The sequence below is a fragment of the Atta colombica genome, unplaced genomic scaffold (genome assembly GCF_001594045.1).
Source record: "Atta colombica isolate Treedump-2 unplaced genomic scaffold, Acol1.0 scaffold123, whole genome shotgun sequence".
Classification (NCBI taxonomy): domain Eukaryota; kingdom Metazoa; phylum Arthropoda; class Insecta; order Hymenoptera; family Formicidae; genus Atta; species Atta colombica.
The window spans coordinates 264,097-281,982 of NW_017259210.1; the positions used below are offsets into that span (position 1 = coordinate 264,097).

Sequence of the window (17,886 nt, forward strand, 5' to 3'; positions counted from 1 at the left end):
ATATATATATATATATGTTATAAAATATATATATATATATATATATATATATATATATATATATATATATCGAATTGAGATTTATCGAAAGTTATATTATATGGAAGAATGGTAATCAGATCATGTTTTAACATCATAGACACAAGCCTATGTAAATAATATTTACATTGGTCACGATAACACGCAAGCAAACCTATATTGACTTTCAACGAAAGAGTTCATTTTTTCCGCTTTCAGTCATCAGTACGCATCACTTGTAATATAAACTATTATTTAACACATATTTCTACATGTATTTAGTGTTCCTAACACGGTTATTTTTGGTTATTATCATATCCATTCCGCTCAAATATTAAATTAATGAAAACGTTATAAGAAAGAATGATGAGGAAGAGCAAAGTATAGACTTAATTACCTTGAGACATTGGTAAGTTTAAAATTCTTTTTTATTATTTTTGAAAATATACATCGACGAGTAATAATAATGGACGGATATTAATTACTTAGAATTATATTCGTGTTTAGTACATTAATTTAGTCAGAAGATTATGCAACGGCATTTTATATGTGTCTTTATTATAATATAAATGCGATTAAATAAATCTTCTTTATGCATATTTTTATACGGCAATGAAAATTTATGTTCGAAGACTCTTATTCTACAATTGTAAAAGTCGAAAAATTAAAAAAAATGCAAGAAGACATCCGTATGTTGATTGACATTCCCTAAAATTTTTGTAGAACATACATTCGGGTGTTGAAAAGAGAACGAAGATTAAGAATAAGAAGTTTGAACACAAAAAGATTCAAGATTTTACGTTGAAATGTTCTTTTGTCCACATAAACGTTTGTCGCGCAGCAAAAAAGTGATGTGATAGATAATAAGTTAAATTTACTTTTGTACGAATATAGATGAAGCGTATACGACTTCTTGAGAAATTTCCCTTTCTTGTATCTTCTATTAATTTTATAATAGCAGGAAAAGACAGTTTTTCTTTCTAAAACAGCACAAGATCGTGATAGTTGATTCAATATATTATTATGAAAAGTGTGTCATTCGGTCTGATCTTACAGACTTGATATAAAAAAAAACATGAGAAATATAACTTGAACAGAAACCGAACCATCATTGAAAAATCTCAAAAATATAAGAGAACTTAAAAAAATCTATGATCTTTATTTGCTAATTTTTTACATCCTTCCGTATGTTATAGCTATTGATCTTTTCAAATTTATATTAGCGCAATTTGTAACTTTTCAATTAAAGCAAAATTCTCACAATCATTACTTATTATTGTTCTTCTCACGAAACGAGATCCATTAATTACTTTCCTAATTAATCATTTATTTGTACTTATGATAATATATATTTTTAAAAAATTGTAATTATTTTTATCCAAGGCTTGCGCGTGCATCGATTATGAGAACCATGGTATTTGTCATATAGATAAAAAAACACTATCCGATAGAAATGGATATTATGTTCAAAAAAGCAATAAAGTTATTAATAGCTAATACTTCAAATAAGGTTATTTTGGTTACTGAAGACGGAGAGGTATATGACAACAATTTATATGTTATAATAAAAACTAACATTTCGTATTAAATTACTAAAATCATCGACAAGATATTATTAAAGACCGTCAACCTTGGGAAAACTTTTTCGGCGATATAAAAAGGCTCCAACGGAGATAATTGAATAACGCTGATTTTAATGATAATTAATATAAATTTGCAATTATTAACATAAAGATTTGGCTCATACATTATTAAATTCATGATTTTTTATTACATTAAATGTTTCATAATAAATATGCATAATAAATATGCATTGTAAAGCTATAATATCCTATTTATTGCAGAAAAATAATAATTTTTTTCTTGTACTTATCATCTCTGTTGATAATCAAATTTTGACGATAACACAGAAATCACAGTTTTAAAGAAAAATCGAGTATTATTGAGTTGTAAATGCATAAATATTAAATCAATAATAAATCATAAAATTAGTAAATCATAAGATTAGTATATTATCAGTTTTTAATTTTTAATTACTTCAATATTCACAAGAACGCAAATTCCCAGAATGTCGGTCTTTAGTATCTCGTCGGTGCTAGAATGAATCTTTACTTTGAAATTTTTTGACGTTTAGAAATTACATTATAGAGTAAAGTGTAATGTATTCAGAGTGTAAAAAGAGATTGTAATTTTTATCTTTTAACAATAAAATATATAGAAATGAAAAAAAAAGATTGTCTTATAAAGTAAATTTTGCATTTATAAAAGAATCTTTATTAGAAAAAATAGTAAAAATTATGACGTGTGTCACTAAGTGTGTATGTATGTGTGATTCTTTATAGAATCTAATAATCCCATAAAGGAAAAATGAGTATATTTAAATATTTACAATGTTAACACATATTATATATTTAACATATAACATATAACATATCATTAAATGTGTTAATTTATATACATTTAAATGCATATAATGTGTTAATTTTTTTATATATATATATATTTTCTGCACGTTATGTTTTTTTATTATTCTAGAAAAAAATGTTATATATACGGACATATTTTATATAATTATATAAAATTTTTTATAACTTTTTATAACTTTTTTATAACTTATAACTATAACTTATATGAAACATTTTTTCTCGTGATGTGCATGTAATAAGTGCATAATGTTTTATAATATAAAGTTATAAAAGATCAAAACTTTTTATGCTTAACTCTCTATTAATTTTTGAGTTACATGTATTTTACATTATTTTACTTTATAATAAAAATACAATGTAACTGAATCCACTGAATCTAACCAATAGAGCCCATAAAATAATGAAATTGAAAATTTTGAATATTTTAATTGTTTTAGATGAAACAAAAAGATATTTCAGATGAAAGTGAAATAATTTCGAGAAGAATGTACTTTTCGATCACGTTATTTTTTTTTTAAGTAGAAGTACTATGAAAATATGAAGAACTTTAATTTTTTTTTTATGAAATTTTTTAAATACAATATGATTTCCTAATTCTACGAATAAAAGTACTAAGACAGAGTACTATCAGATATTTTATATTCTATTCCAACACAAACGTGAAATATTAAATATCTTATAAATTATTAATTTTATAATAATCGTATTTAAATACTTTTATAAACAGAATAATAAAGTAGTGAATCAATTTATGTAATAATAAAGTAGTGAATCAATTTATGTAAAGAATCACATAATAATTGCTTAAAAAAAATATGAAAGTTAATTTTAGAAATAAGCAATTGTGTTTCTATTACATCAAATGATCCCACGCATTATATCTGTCCATATAAATTTCATACGTAGAATAATTAGAGGAATCATATTATGTAAAAAAGTCATATTATTTACAGAAGGAGGTAACCTTTTTTTAGCTAGAAAAAAAACGTGATCAAAATATGTTAAGCTCGAAATCCAATTTCACCTGAAAAATTTTTTCATATTATTAAAAAAAAGTGAAATATTCAAGGATTTCAATTTAAGAAGATAATATCCTGTAATTAATTAACTGAATAAATCGATTATCTTTTTAAAAGAAACATGTATGGCAAGATACGAGTGCAAAACCTACATTCAATTCTGAAATTGAATCTACAAATAAGGTTGAAAATGAAATTATGGCAAATCTTGAAAAGCTCTCACAATATGTATGTTACACTTCCTGTAAGATTGATTGGAGCAACACAAGAATTGTAAAAGCTGCAGCTAACACGATTAATTTTCTCGCTTTGACTGATGCCGATAAAGTAAAGTGTTACTACGATATTATCATGAATGAATTTTAATAATAATAATTATTAATTGTACAAACTTCACTTAGATATATTATATTTAATTTAGGTACATTACATAAACGTTTGGATTGATGGAAAAAATTGCAGTATATACCAAATAGATATCAAAGAGAAGATTACATGCATGAGTTGCGGAAATAATTTTTATGTGGTAGTTACCGATAATTACAAAACGTACAGTTGGGGTATAAATAAGTGTGGGGAATTAGGTTTGGGTAATCCCCAAATTTTAGGCAAATTGCCTTTCATAGTAGAGCCACGTGAAATAGTCGCATTTACAGGCAAAACAATTGGTAATTTTCTTTAAAATACATTCCTAAAAATGTAAAGATATATACATGAAGAATTTATAGCTGCAAGCATTGTAGAATAATTTATTTAATCTATTTAATCTTAATGTTTAGTCAAGGTAGCCTGTGGAATTGATCATACACTCGCTCTAACCGATAAAGGGAAAGTCTACGGCTGGGGTTCGAACACTTATAGACAATTGAATCTGAATAACAGAGTTGATCTAATTTTATCTCCTACCAAGGTGAATAATTTGCTTCTGTAATTGTATTGTGATAAATAGGAAACAGAAAAGCGTAACATAAATCAGAGAATTTTTTGATCAACAGCTAAACATAGATAATGTAAAAAAAGTATCGGACATTGCTGTCATTGATTACAAAAGCTTTGTCAAGTCTAGCGTGGGACATATCTACACATGGGGCTTTATTTTTAATGTACCAATTAAAAACCTTGTTGTCTGTGAATGTACGAACGCTTTTGATATATGTAACTCGATGATAGCTCATTCACCAATGTCCGTGGCCTGTGAATTCATAAATGAAGAATTTCACATATTAAATGATTTGGAAACTGCATTCAACGATCAGGTTAGACTTTATTCTGTGTATCTATTTGTTTCTCGAATTTAGTATTTCCAATGAAGTATCATAAGAATTACAATATGATTTATTTTTACAATTTAGTTTTTTAAATTTTTAAAAAATATCAAAAATTTTCAAACTCTTGCAACTAATAGTGTATTAAAAACCGCAAGCCAGTCATTAGTTGAAAATGTTTACAATCCGGAATGGATTATATTGACTGTTATAGTTCTATTTTGTCTATTTGGTAAAGTCTTAGCATATTTTTCAATAATATCTCTCGTTTCATGATTTGATATCTTAAATGTCTTTCTTTTTATTACACTATACATTTTTTTATTGCGTAACAAAAGGAAAGATTTGGTGATTACATAATACGCATGTTTATCTTTAATATTTAATTCGTATTTCCTGTATCTAAAGTCAACGAGTGATCTCACGATAGTAATCGAGAAACAAACAATTTATGTTCACAAGGCTATCTTGAAGATTCGTTCTATATATTTTGAAAATATGTTTCGAACTAATTGCATTGAAAGCAAACAAAGGTACATATTTATAAAAAAAGTGTATATTTTTTAAAGAATCTTTTTTTATTTGATTCATTTGTAATATTTCCATATATTTTTCAGCATCATCGAGATTCATTATTATAGATACGTTGTTTATAAAACATTTTTAGAATATTTGTATACCGGTAAAATCAATCTGTCATTTTTTGAAGACCTGCTAGGTGAGTTTGGGTTAAACGTGCCGCACATTACATTTGCAATTTGCGATTAAATATCTCGTCGTTGCAGATCTTTTGCAACTGGCAGATGAAGTCTGCCTGAAAAATCTCCAGATAAATTGTATAGAAACAATAAAAAAAACAATTACTGTATCAAACGTCATACACCTCTTTAATCTTGTCAATAAAATGGTGGAACATTACAGGAAGGTAACTAATAGAATTATTTTTTTTGTTTTCTATTGTGGATTTCTTTCTTTTCTGAGACAAAAGAATTTTTTATAATGGGATTTATGTATTAATCCAATTGGAATTTGTTTTTCATTCTTCTTTCTATCCTAGTAAAATAGTTTTTCCTTTAAAATTCCTATACGCGAATCTTTTATTTCACACGAATATCATCACTTTTTACGCAGAATTCATTAGTTCTAAAAATGTATTTGTATTAAATGTTTGTAATTCACTTATATGTGTAGTATCTATTTTTTAGGAATTGATAAAATATTGCTTCAACTTCTATTTTAAAAACATGACGAAAGTAATACGGACAGAAGGTTTTCAACAATTGGATGCCGCAACAAAGGCTATGTTTATAGATAAAGGGAGAAATTTCTTTTCATCAAGAATTAATAGATCTAGTTATTTAAAATAATATATTTCTTGCTTTAGAGAGGAGAAGCATAATGGATACTGTTCTGTGAAAACGATTTATTATTTTAGTCGAAACAATTATTGCATGTATTATTCGATTTATAAAAAATGATTAAATAATTCTAAATAAATAACAAATACAAAAGGAAAAAAATCAATTTAGGATTGTGATTAAATTATTTTAAATAAATTATATTTAAATATTGTTGAATGTTGACGTAAATGAAAAATAAATAAATAATAAATAATGATTATTGAAAACAGCAAAATATATAATTTATACGGATTTTAAGGATCAAGTAAAAATTTTGAATATTCCTTCACGTAAACTCTTAAGAAAATTTTCATCAAAGAACCACGTGAAGTACTCGAGCAATCCATCAAAATTATATACGTATACATTCGTCAACAAAATTATCGCATAGGTAAATTTATATCAAATTTCGCATAAATTCAATTAAGCGTGACTCCGTGAAAAATCTCATTGAAAAGTTTCCTTTTTCATTTTCAAAAGTAAAGTCTGTACTTTACGAAGTTTTCAATGGATTTTGAATCTATCTCCTAGGATTTTTTAAAAATAAGGATGTGTTTTTTTTTAAGAAATTTGCGCTTGTTGTACGCTACGGGGTGGAGTATATTTTTTTCGTAAATGTCATGATAACTATGGTAAAGTATGGACCTTTCTTTTATAAATTAAAAAAAAATTAAGTTTTGTACGATTTTTTTTTCGAAGAGATACAATGCATCAAACTTACTTATGCAATTTATTCAATTACTGCCAATATTAGCATATATTATCCTGGTACCACAGACAGGTTGCTGATCGGATTTTGTAAATGTGCGTGTGCGTGTTGTATATGTATGTGGGGGGAGAGAGGGGAGGAGGTGAAAATACGAGAGAGTACATATTTACTCATACATATTTATATTTAAAATATTCTTTATACTTCCTCCTCATATTCGGATGATCTCTTGTAAAACGTGCATGCATATTGAACTGAGGAATTTCCCATATTCGATGCTGCTTTTAGTGCATTGAATTTCTTCGTTGCCAGAATCGTACCATATTGAAAAGAATCTTCATTATAAATGTTATAATGGCGCCAAAAAATTATGAAAAAATTACTTAATTAATAAGAAAGAGAAAAGAGTGCAGTTTATAGTGTTGTAAAAAACTTAACTTTATAATTTCTGAATTATGAATTAAGTAAAAAGTGGTGCGATTTCGGCAACCTTACTCTACGTATACAGGGTGACCATCTAAAATATCTCGCTTATTTATGATGATATAAAAAAAAATGTTTCAAATGAAAGTAGAGCTGTAAAAATACCGTCAAATTCAATTTTACAATTACTTATAGTAAAATTGTGGTTAAATGATAATTTATTGTATAATAATTTATTATTATATAATTTTGGCTATATTTTTTGTCTTTATAGTTTTATGTATTATACAAATATAGGCTGTATAAAATAAAATAACGTTCTTCTAATAGAAATCGCTGATAGAATAACAGGGCTATTGACTAAATCTAAACATATTATTTAATCAGAACAAAACGTGTCTACATATGTGAACATATAGCAACTCCTTAAGTGTGTGGTTACTTGTCACGTTAGGGGTCTGTATTTTCAAACAAAATGAAAATTACAAAAGCGAGCAAATTTACTAGATATTGACCAATGAAATAATCAATATTTTAATAAATTCGCTCACTTTTATAATTTTTACCTTCAAGATACAGAATCGATCTCTAGGTCGTCGACTGATGGTGTTCGCGGGTATACATCAATCGTCCATATTATTAATTGATTAATTAAAAATAATATAATTTCATTGGTGAAGCAATGAGAAATTACTAGGCACGATGTGAATGGCGTGCAAGTGCTCCACTTTCGTCGTAAATCGTCCCTGGTTTGGCATCCCTGCCTTAAACGTTGTCGATTGTTTAACTATTATATCAATATATGAAAATTTAAGTTAAACAAAGCGTTTTTAACTTAATGACTAAATACTCTTAAATTATTATACTTTATTTTTCTATGTAATTTTTTAAAATTATTATTTTACCTAAAAAAATTATTAATTAATCAGCCTCAAAAAATTACCAAGTAATATAACATAATTTACCGGATAAGTTATTATCAAATTTGATCATTTTCATCTCTAAATGAAAGTGAAACTTGAAGGGCATTTTAGTCATGTCATTTTTTTCTAAGTGACGCCAAAAAGATGAAGATCTCCAATTTTTAAAATGAAATCGTATGACTTTTTACACAATTCCTTTAATTATAATTATAATTATTCCGCATATAAAAGTATTGAAGCAGTGATATAAAAAGAATTAGTAGTTTACGAGATATTTTACACTTTATTCTGGTACATATATTGACATAAAGTGTTAAATAATTCATAAACTATTAATTAACTAATAACTTTTTGATGATACCTTAATACCTTTTATGAACAGAATAATGAGATGAAAGTTGATGGAAAGAAATTTATTTAGCATTTTATGTCAATATGTGTCAGAATAAAATATAAAATATTGGTTTTTTGATTCACCTTAATACCTTTATATACAGAATAATTATTTACATACAGATAGAATAATTATTTATATACAGAATAATTAGGAAATCCTATTGTGTAAAAAAAATCACATATTGAAAAAGTGGAAGTGACTTTTATATCTTCTTAGCGCTTCCACCTAGAAAAAAGACAACATGATTAAAATATGTCTCCCTCGAAATAGTTCCATTCGAAATATTTTTTTATATCATCAAAAATAAATAAGATATTTCGATTTAAGTGGATCATCTTGTAAATAAATGCACAGCAATATGTTGAAGAATTTAACAACAAGAGCACATTCCGTGTGGAATAGTTTATTAATCTTAATCGGTAACAACGGTGATGTTCCATTTGATCACGTAGCGATTAGAATCACTCACAACTTATAGCACTGATTTAATATTTCAAGTTGGTATAGGTCATAAAAGCTAATTTCTAATATAAATAACTTAAATTATGTTCTAGCATCATGAACACAAACCCTAAATAGATAATATTTATATTGGTCTCTCAGGATAACGCGAGGGTAAATTTATATTTCAAGGAAGGAGTTCGTTTTCCTGATTTCAATCATCACTTGTGAAATAAGATATTGTTAAATAAGATATTTAATAAATATTTTTACAAATTGTATTTAGTGTAACGTATCGATCATTATCATGTCTATTTCACTCAAATTTCATGAAAACTTTATAAGAGAGAATAATGAGAAACAGCAAAATATAGATTTAATTACTTTCAAACGTTGGTAAGTTTAAAGTTTCTTTTGTTCTATTTTTTTAAATATACATCGACGAATAATTTTGAAATAATAATAGAAGGATATTAATAATCCAGAATTAGACTCATATTTTTAGTACGTTGATTTAGCCAAAATTATTCAGCGGCATATTACATTACTTTATAATATAAATGTGATTAAATTCTTGTTTGTACATATGCGACAATGAAAATTTATGTGTAAAGACTCTTAATCTGGATCTATAATCTAATAGATGTTTTAATAATTAAGCTGTAAGAAATTTCTCAATTGAAGGGAAATAATTGACTATGATTCGTCTATTTCTTATGGCTTAAGGCTTAAAAATCTATTATAGATTTATACGGACTTATTCTACGATTGCGAAAGTCAAAATTAAAAAAAATACAAGAAGACATTCGTTTGTATATTGATTAAGATTCCCAAAAATTTTTATATAATACTTAAAACAAAATGAACATACGCACATTTAAGCGTTGAAAAGAGAACGCGAAGATTGAGAATAAGAAACAATATGAAAAGATTTAAGATTTTACGTTGATTTGTTCCATTGTCCATGTAGGTAACTAGAACTGGATAACTTGCAGACGATAAAAGCAACGTAATAGCTTATTATTATTAAGTAAAAAAGTGATGTGAGAATTATCACATTTAAATTTAAATTTATTATACTTTTTACGTCTGTATGAGCATAGATAATGCGTATAAGATTTCTTAAGAAATCTTCCTTTCTTCTATTTTTTTAAATTTTATAAAAAATTTTTTAAATTTTAAAAAAAGCGGTTTTTTGTCTTTGTAAAACGGCACACAGGATCACGATCATCAATATTAATTACAAAATATCATTATACGATCAGATCTTATGGCCATACAAGAAAACATGATCAACAAAACTTGAGCAAAAACCAAATTACAGTTAAAAAATTTCAAAAGAGTACTTAAAAAATTTTAGATTTTTTTTGCTAATTTCTTGCAATTCTTACAATTCCTTCCATACGCAATATTGTTCTTTTCATATTTATTTTAGCTCAATCTGCAATCTTTCAAATAAATCGAAATTCCGACAACCATCACTTATTTTTCTTCACACAAAACGAGATACATTAATTTCCTAATTAATTATTTATTTGTATTTACGGCAATATATATATTTAATAACAATTGTAATTATTTTTATCCAAGGCTTGCACTGCAATCGTGCATCGATTATAAGAATGGTACTGGCCATATAGAAAAAAAACATCATCCGACAAAAGTGGATATTATGTTCAATAAAATAATAAAGTTGTTGATTGCCAATATTACAGATAAGGGCAATGCTTTTTTGATTACTCAAGACGTTGAGGTACATGAACAATTTATATATCGTAATAAAAATTGACATTTCATATTTTACTAGAATGAATCTTCGCTGAATTTTTTTGACATTTAAAAATTACATTATAGAGCAAAATATAATATAAAGTACACAAAGTGTAAAAGAAGATTATAATTTTTATCTCTTAATAAATAAAATACATGAAATGAAAAAATTATATATATGTAATTTTATAATTGTATATATGTATATATGTATATATGTATATATGTATATATGTATTTTGTATATATGTATTTTATAAGAATAATTTTGCCTTTATAAATGTCTTTAGAAAAAATAGTAAAACTTATGACATGTATCACTAACTATGTATTTTATAAAAGCAATAGTCCTATAAAGGAAAAGTGAGTATATTTAATATATTTAACGTTAACATATATGCCAAATACATTTGATGCGTTAATTTTTTATATGTTTGTTATATCATGTTGTTTTTTATCATGTGCATGTAATAAATGCATAATGTTTTACAATATAAAGTTATAAGAGATTAAAATTTATTTTTTACATATTTTTTACACCATAATGTATTGAACAAGCTCATAGTATGATTGACAACAATTTTATAAATTTACTAAATGTATGATCAACTCTCTATTAATTTTTGGATTACTTTTCTTTATAAAAATTTAATACTAGTACTGGTCGCAATTAATCATTTATTTTGAGTATTAAAAAATATTGTTAACAGCAACTTTTACTGAAAATAAGTGATTATTTTTTGGCCAGTTTTGGTATTAGATTTCTGTAAGGATTTAAATTACATTATTTTATTTTATGATATAAATACAATGTAACTAAATTCATTGAATCTAACCCATAAAGGGCGATATACTGAAATTGAAAATTTTGAATATCTCAATTGTTTTTTATGAAATAAAAAAACGTTTCGTATAAAATTGAAGTAGCAGTTTCCAGAAGAACGTATTTTTTGGTTATGTTAATTTTTTTTAGATGGAAGCACCATAAAGATTTAAAGAACTTTAGTTTTTTAAATGAAATTATGATTTTTTAAATATAATATGATTGCATAATTATTTTACATACAAATAAAAATATTAAGCAGATACATCAAAGCTAGATATTTTATACTTTATTCCACATATTAAGAGAATCCTAAGGTTTAGTCTTATGAAAGAATAAGAAGACATAACTAAAGTAAATGTCCCAATTAGTTACAATCGTGACTGTTTTTCTTAATGAATCAATTATATAGATCAATGTGTGTTGTTCATTCTCAAAAATGTGTTAGTATTCAAAATTGTATATGTCATCTATTATAACGAATTTTGAATAAAATTAAACGCTTTTGTAAACGCTAAAATATTATAATTGTAAGCATATTATCAATAACAAATTTAACAAATGCTCACTAAGGCACTCTTGTAAGGCACTCTTGTAAGGCAACAATTAATATCAACGATTTTTTCGTCAAATGATTCTAACTATTATTATTATTGAACTAAAAGTAAAGAAAAGTAAGCACTTAAATTAAATAGATATTAAAAACATTGTATGAATAATAACTGAAAATATCACAAAAATACATATTATGTTAATTAATGCATGTGTCATTAATCATTAATCATACTCAAATTTTGTTTGTCTTTATTATTGACATTTCAAATAAATATCATATAAAACAATAAAAACATTCCTACTAAATGAAATATATAATTTATAAATATTAATTATTATTAAATTAGGAAATAATATTAATATCGTAATTTATTTAATCTTGCAGAATTTAAAAACAAATTTCAGTCTCGATAGACTTAGGACGCTCGCACGGAATGCAAGAGATCCGGTTCGACTCCCAGCCAAGAGAATATTTTTCGCAATAAAAATTAATTATTTACAGATTTTAATATGTCATTCAACATTATTAAGAACATTTCGAAGATGCGAATAAGTAAAAATTTGTTTAATTAGTAGTCAATTTAACTCGTGATATTATTGTGATAGTTTAGTGGATTTAGCATTTCAACACCGAAAAATCATTTCGGCGCGTGTTTCTAAGAACTATATACGTAGTATATAAATTCACACAAGAATCATACAAACATTTAAAATCCAGTTAGACCGTGTAAGGCTTTGATTTCTATAGTTTGTGTTATCACATATACGGTCTTATAATATATTATATTGTCTAATATTTTAATCAAATTAACAACATATTGAGTACAAATAGTGGCAATCTATAGATACGATTAAAAATAATTCAAATTAAATTAAGATTATTTAACTGGATGTCAGTAATAAGGACGTTTCTTTATCTACATATCAATATTAGGGACGTATGTATTTTGTATCACCTATCAGTAGATTAATATGCGTCATAAATTGGGACAATTTCGAATACATGTCATTAAATGCTACAAAAACAACGTTTTTATAAATATGTAATAAATATGTAATAAATATGTAATAAATTAAGAATTTATTACATATTTATTACATATTTATTACATATCTAAGAAAATAAAAAAAAATTATGTTATCGTATTCTTAAATGTCCAAACTTTCTAAAAAAAATTAATTTCGTGTACTTATTGTGACATATATATCTACAATTTATTAATTCTCTTTTGTCACAAGTTACTTTGTCATTTTAATGATAATGGGACATTTAGATAGAGTAAGGAGAAAAATGTTAGTCACAGAAATTGTCCTCTATACTGTCAGAATCGCTGAGCGGAATAAATTGCAACATTTTGTTGTCATATTGAGCATTCATACAAAAAATATTCGCACAGAGAAAATATTTTTTAAAAAAACTTTATTTTTAAAAAGTAAATATTATCCAGGGAGAAATGACTCATCGAATTGATATCGAATCGATATAAATACGATGATTTCAATTTGATGTCGATTTGACATTTAATTGACGATCATTTCTTGTTGGATAATTAATAATTTATTCATAAAGAATAAAATGGACTGCATGTTTCTTAAAAATTATATATATCAAAAAAATGTGTAATTATATAAAATATATCATCCGAAAAATAAATAAAAATTAAAAATTGTATTGTTTAAATATTCAAAAAGTATTCGTACAGATAAGAAATTTAGCTTCTAAAATCAGAAATACATAAAATCGAGAAGCTCGTTTATTTATGTTAGAATAGAATATAGATTAGAATAGAATATATATATTGCTAATTAATTTATTTTTTATAAAGATTTTTTTTTTATAAAAAAACAAATTTCCTTGTATGAATACTTTTTACTCTCACTTGCGTCTGAATACTTTTACAAACAGAATAAAAAAAATCAATTTGTGTAAAGAAATAATTGTTTAAAAAAATATGAAGTTAAACGATTAATTTTAGAAATAAGCAATTGCGTTTTCATTACCAAATGATCCCACATATTATATTCTGTTTATATAAGTTTTATACGTAGAATAATTAGAAGAATCATATTATATAAAAAAATCATGTTATTTTATTTAGAATAGTGGAAATGACCTTTGTATTTTTTTAGCGCTCCCACCTAGAAAAAAGTATGATCAAAATATGTACTTCTCGAAACAGTTTCAATTTTATTTGAAAAATTTCTTCGTATTATTAAGGAAAAGTGAAATATTCGAGGATTTCAATTTAAAAAAATAACATCTTGTATAATTAATTTAATTAAATAAATCAATGATTACGTTATCTTTTTAAAAGAAATATGCATGGGAAGATACGAGTGCAAAAATTACATTCAATTCTGAAATTCAATCTACAGACAATGAGGTTGAAAATGAAATTATGTTAAATCTTGTGAAGCTCTCACAATATATATGTTATACTTCCCATAAGATTGATTGGAGCAACACAAGAATTATAAAAGCTGCAACTAACTCGTTTAATTTTCTCGCTTTGACTGATGATGGCAAAGTAAAGTATTACGACGATATCATCATGAATACATTAGTAATAATAATTATTAACTTTACAAACTTCACTTAGGTATATTACATTTATTTAATTTAGGTATATTATACAAAAGTTTGGAGCGAAGGAAAAAAATGCAGTATATGTCAAATAAAAGTCAAAGAGAAGATTACATGCATGAGTTGCGGAACTAATTTTTATGTGGTAGTTACGAATAATTGCAAAACGTTCATTTGGGGTGTAATTTTGTATGAGGAATTGAATACTTCTACCAGTTCTATTCAAACCTCAGATATATTTTTCATAGAAGAGCCACGTAAAATAGCTGAATTTACAGGCAAAACAATTGGTAATTTTTTTTAAAACACATTCCTAAAAATGTAAAGATGTACGTGAAGAATTTATGGCTGCAAGAAGAATATAGAATAACCTAATCTATCTCAATTTAGTCAAGGTAGCTTGTGGGAAAGATTATACACTTGCTCTAAGTGATAAAGGGAAAATCTATGGCTGGGGTTCAAACGCTAATGGACGATTGAATCTGTATTACAATGATGACGTTTTGTCTCCTATCATGGTAAATGATTTCTGAAATTGTATTATGACAAACCGGAAAAGAATAGGAAAGCATAAACCAGAGAATTTTTTGGTCGGTAGATAAATATAGCTAATGTAAAAAAAGTATCGGACATCGCTGTCATTGATTACAATAATTTTGTCAAGTCTAGCAAGGATGGACTTATGTACGCGTGGGGTTTTATTTTTGACATATCATTTAAAAAACCTGCTATTTGTGAATATACGAACGTGTTTGACATATCCAACTCGATGATAGCTCATTCACCAATGTCCGTGCCCTGTGAATTCACAAATGAAGAATTTCACATATTAAATGATTTGGAAACTGCATTTAACGATCAGGTTAGACTTTATTCTGTGTGTTTATTTGCTTCTCGAATTCAATATTTTTAATGAAGTATCATAAGAATTGCAGTACGATTTATTTTTACAATTTAGTTTTGAATCTTTAAAAGATGTCAAAAATTTTCAACTCTTGCAATTGATGGCATGTTAAAAACCGCAAGCAAGCTATTAATTGAAAATGCTTACAATTCGAAATTGATTATACTGATTATCACAGTTTTATTTTAACTCCTTGATAAAGTCATATTTTTCAATAATATCTCTCGGTTTGTAATTTGATATCTTAACCCTCAGTATCCACATTTCAAAAAAGTTCCTATCTACCACCAGATATTTATAACCTAGCATTTTCTTTTGCTTGTATCTCAAATTGTAATGTATCGATTTTAATTTTTTTTACTTATTGTTTGAAGATTAAGAAAAAGAATTTTTGAGTTAGAAAGTCTAAAATGTCAGCGCAAAAGATATTTTATAATAAAATAAAAAAATTTTATAGTAAAAAGAGATCGGAAAAAACGTCTGACTTATCGAGAGGGTTCCACTAATCCTTTATAAGTACTGAGGGTTAAATGACTTTCTTTTTATTACATTTTTTTATTGCGTAATAAAAGGAAAGATTTGATTACATAATACACATGTGCAACTTTAATAATTAATTCGTGTTTCTGTTTTTAAAGTCAACAAGTGATCTGACGATAATAGTCGAGAAACAATCAATTTATGTTCACAAAGCTATCCTAAAGATTCGTTCTACATATTTTAGAAGTATGCTCCAAACTAATTATGTTGAAAATAGACAAAGGTACATTTTTACAAAAAAAAATATATTTAAGAAAAAACTTTTTGTTTGATTTCTTTATAATATTTCAATATATTTTTCTTGACAGAGTCATCATGAATAATTATTATAGATATGTCGTTTATAAAAAATTTTTAGAATATTTATATACCGGTAGGATCAACCTATCATCTTTTGAAAACCTATTGGGTGAGTTTGAATTAAATGTGCCGAATATTACATATGTAATTCGCGATTAAAATATCTCTTTGTTGCAGATCTTTTGCGATTGGCAGATACATTATGCGAGAAAAATCTCCAGATGGATTGTATACGAAAAGTAAAGAAAATAATTAATATATCGAACGTCATGTACCTTTTTAATCTTATCAACGGTATGAACGAAGGACATCACAAGGAGGTAACTGATAGTATTATTTTTTTGTTTTTATTACGGATTTTTCTTTCTATTGTATGATAAAAATATTGCAGAATTTATAATGGGATTAACATATTAATTTCAACTGGGATGTTTTCCATTTTTTCTTTCTACTCTAGTAAAACATCCTTCCCTTTAAAATTCCTAGACGCGAATCTTTTACTTTATAAACAAATGTATATTCCATTCTGAAGCTCAAAACCGAGACTAGGCATTTCGGTATCTGAAGAAGAATAAAAAAATGCGCTCCTTAGTAAAAAATATTTCTTTATGACATGTAAAATATAATAGTACTACAAACATTTCCTTCTGTGAAAAAATCAAAGAGATTCTGAAAGTAGATGTAAAAAAAAAATACCCGTGTCTCAGCGTTTTACCAGATCAAGTCATTAACATTTTTTATGCAGTCATTTATCGTATTTGCTTCATATTGGCTTTTTCCAATTGTTAAATTATATGATAAGTTTTTAAAATAAATAATTAATGTTTTTGCATGCAAAATTATGCGATAAGTCCGAATACAAAAAAAAATAACAGAATTTTTTTTTCATATATTTTCAAATTTTTGTATAATAATAATAATACAATTATAATTATAATTATTATAAGAATCTTTGTCGTTTGAATTGACATTTATATGATTCCGGTTTTGTATCATGAATAATAGACCAACAACATTTACCAAGCATGTGTCTGATGTCTTTTCTTTTGAAATGTTTTCTCAATGTCTTGAAAATGTTCACTATGTTCACTGAATTCACCCAAATTTGGTGGAAAAAAATCCAAATGATTGTGAAAAAAGTGTATTTTGAGCGACATAACTTTCATTGCATGAAAAGCCGAAATCATTTCAGCAATAATTTGTTTGTAATTGTCGGCTTTTTTATTGCCCAGAAAATTTTTCAGTCAGTATCGACACACACAGGTATGCTTTCCTAACATCTACTTCAGAATCTCTTTGAATTTTTCATGAGAGGAAAAAGAATCGATTTTTGTCGCACTGTGCAATAAGAAATATTAATTAATAGTAATTAATAATGTATATATATTA

General features: G+C 25.7%; 2 protein-coding genes across 2 annotated transcripts in view; both read left to right on the top strand.

Moving 5' to 3' along the window:
• Positions 1-6,095, top strand: part of LOC108694691 (RCC1 and BTB domain-containing protein 1-like) — a 9,855-nt gene extending 3,760 nt beyond the window's left edge. Inside the window, exons 2-9 of the mRNA XM_018204329.1 lie at positions 3,581-3,664; positions 3,885-4,017; positions 4,243-4,373; positions 4,459-4,719; positions 5,137-5,261; positions 5,346-5,446; positions 5,514-5,653; positions 5,934-6,095. Of these exons, the coding sequence (XP_018059818.1) occupies positions 3,581-3,664; positions 3,885-4,017; positions 4,243-4,373; positions 4,459-4,719; positions 5,137-5,261; positions 5,346-5,446; positions 5,514-5,653; positions 5,934-6,095 (1,137 nt within the window). The remainder of the gene's footprint in view (positions 1-3,580; positions 3,665-3,884; positions 4,018-4,242; positions 4,374-4,458; positions 4,720-5,136; positions 5,262-5,345; positions 5,447-5,513; positions 5,654-5,933) is intronic.
• A 3,233-nt stretch (positions 6,096-9,328) lies between these two features.
• Positions 9,329-17,886, top strand: part of LOC108694692 (RCC1 and BTB domain-containing protein 1-like) — a 13,118-nt gene continuing 4,560 nt past the window's right edge. The window contains exons 1-9 of the mRNA XM_018204330.1: positions 9,329-9,417; positions 10,612-10,774; positions 14,485-14,580; positions 14,794-14,914; positions 15,144-15,271; positions 15,352-15,615; positions 16,296-16,420; positions 16,506-16,606; positions 16,675-16,817. Of these exons, the coding sequence (XP_018059819.1) occupies positions 9,329-9,417; positions 10,612-10,774; positions 14,485-14,580; positions 14,794-14,914; positions 15,144-15,271; positions 15,352-15,615; positions 16,296-16,420; positions 16,506-16,606; positions 16,675-16,817 (1,230 nt within the window). The remainder of the gene's footprint in view (positions 9,418-10,611; positions 10,775-14,484; positions 14,581-14,793; positions 14,915-15,143; positions 15,272-15,351; positions 15,616-16,295; positions 16,421-16,505; positions 16,607-16,674; positions 16,818-17,886) is intronic.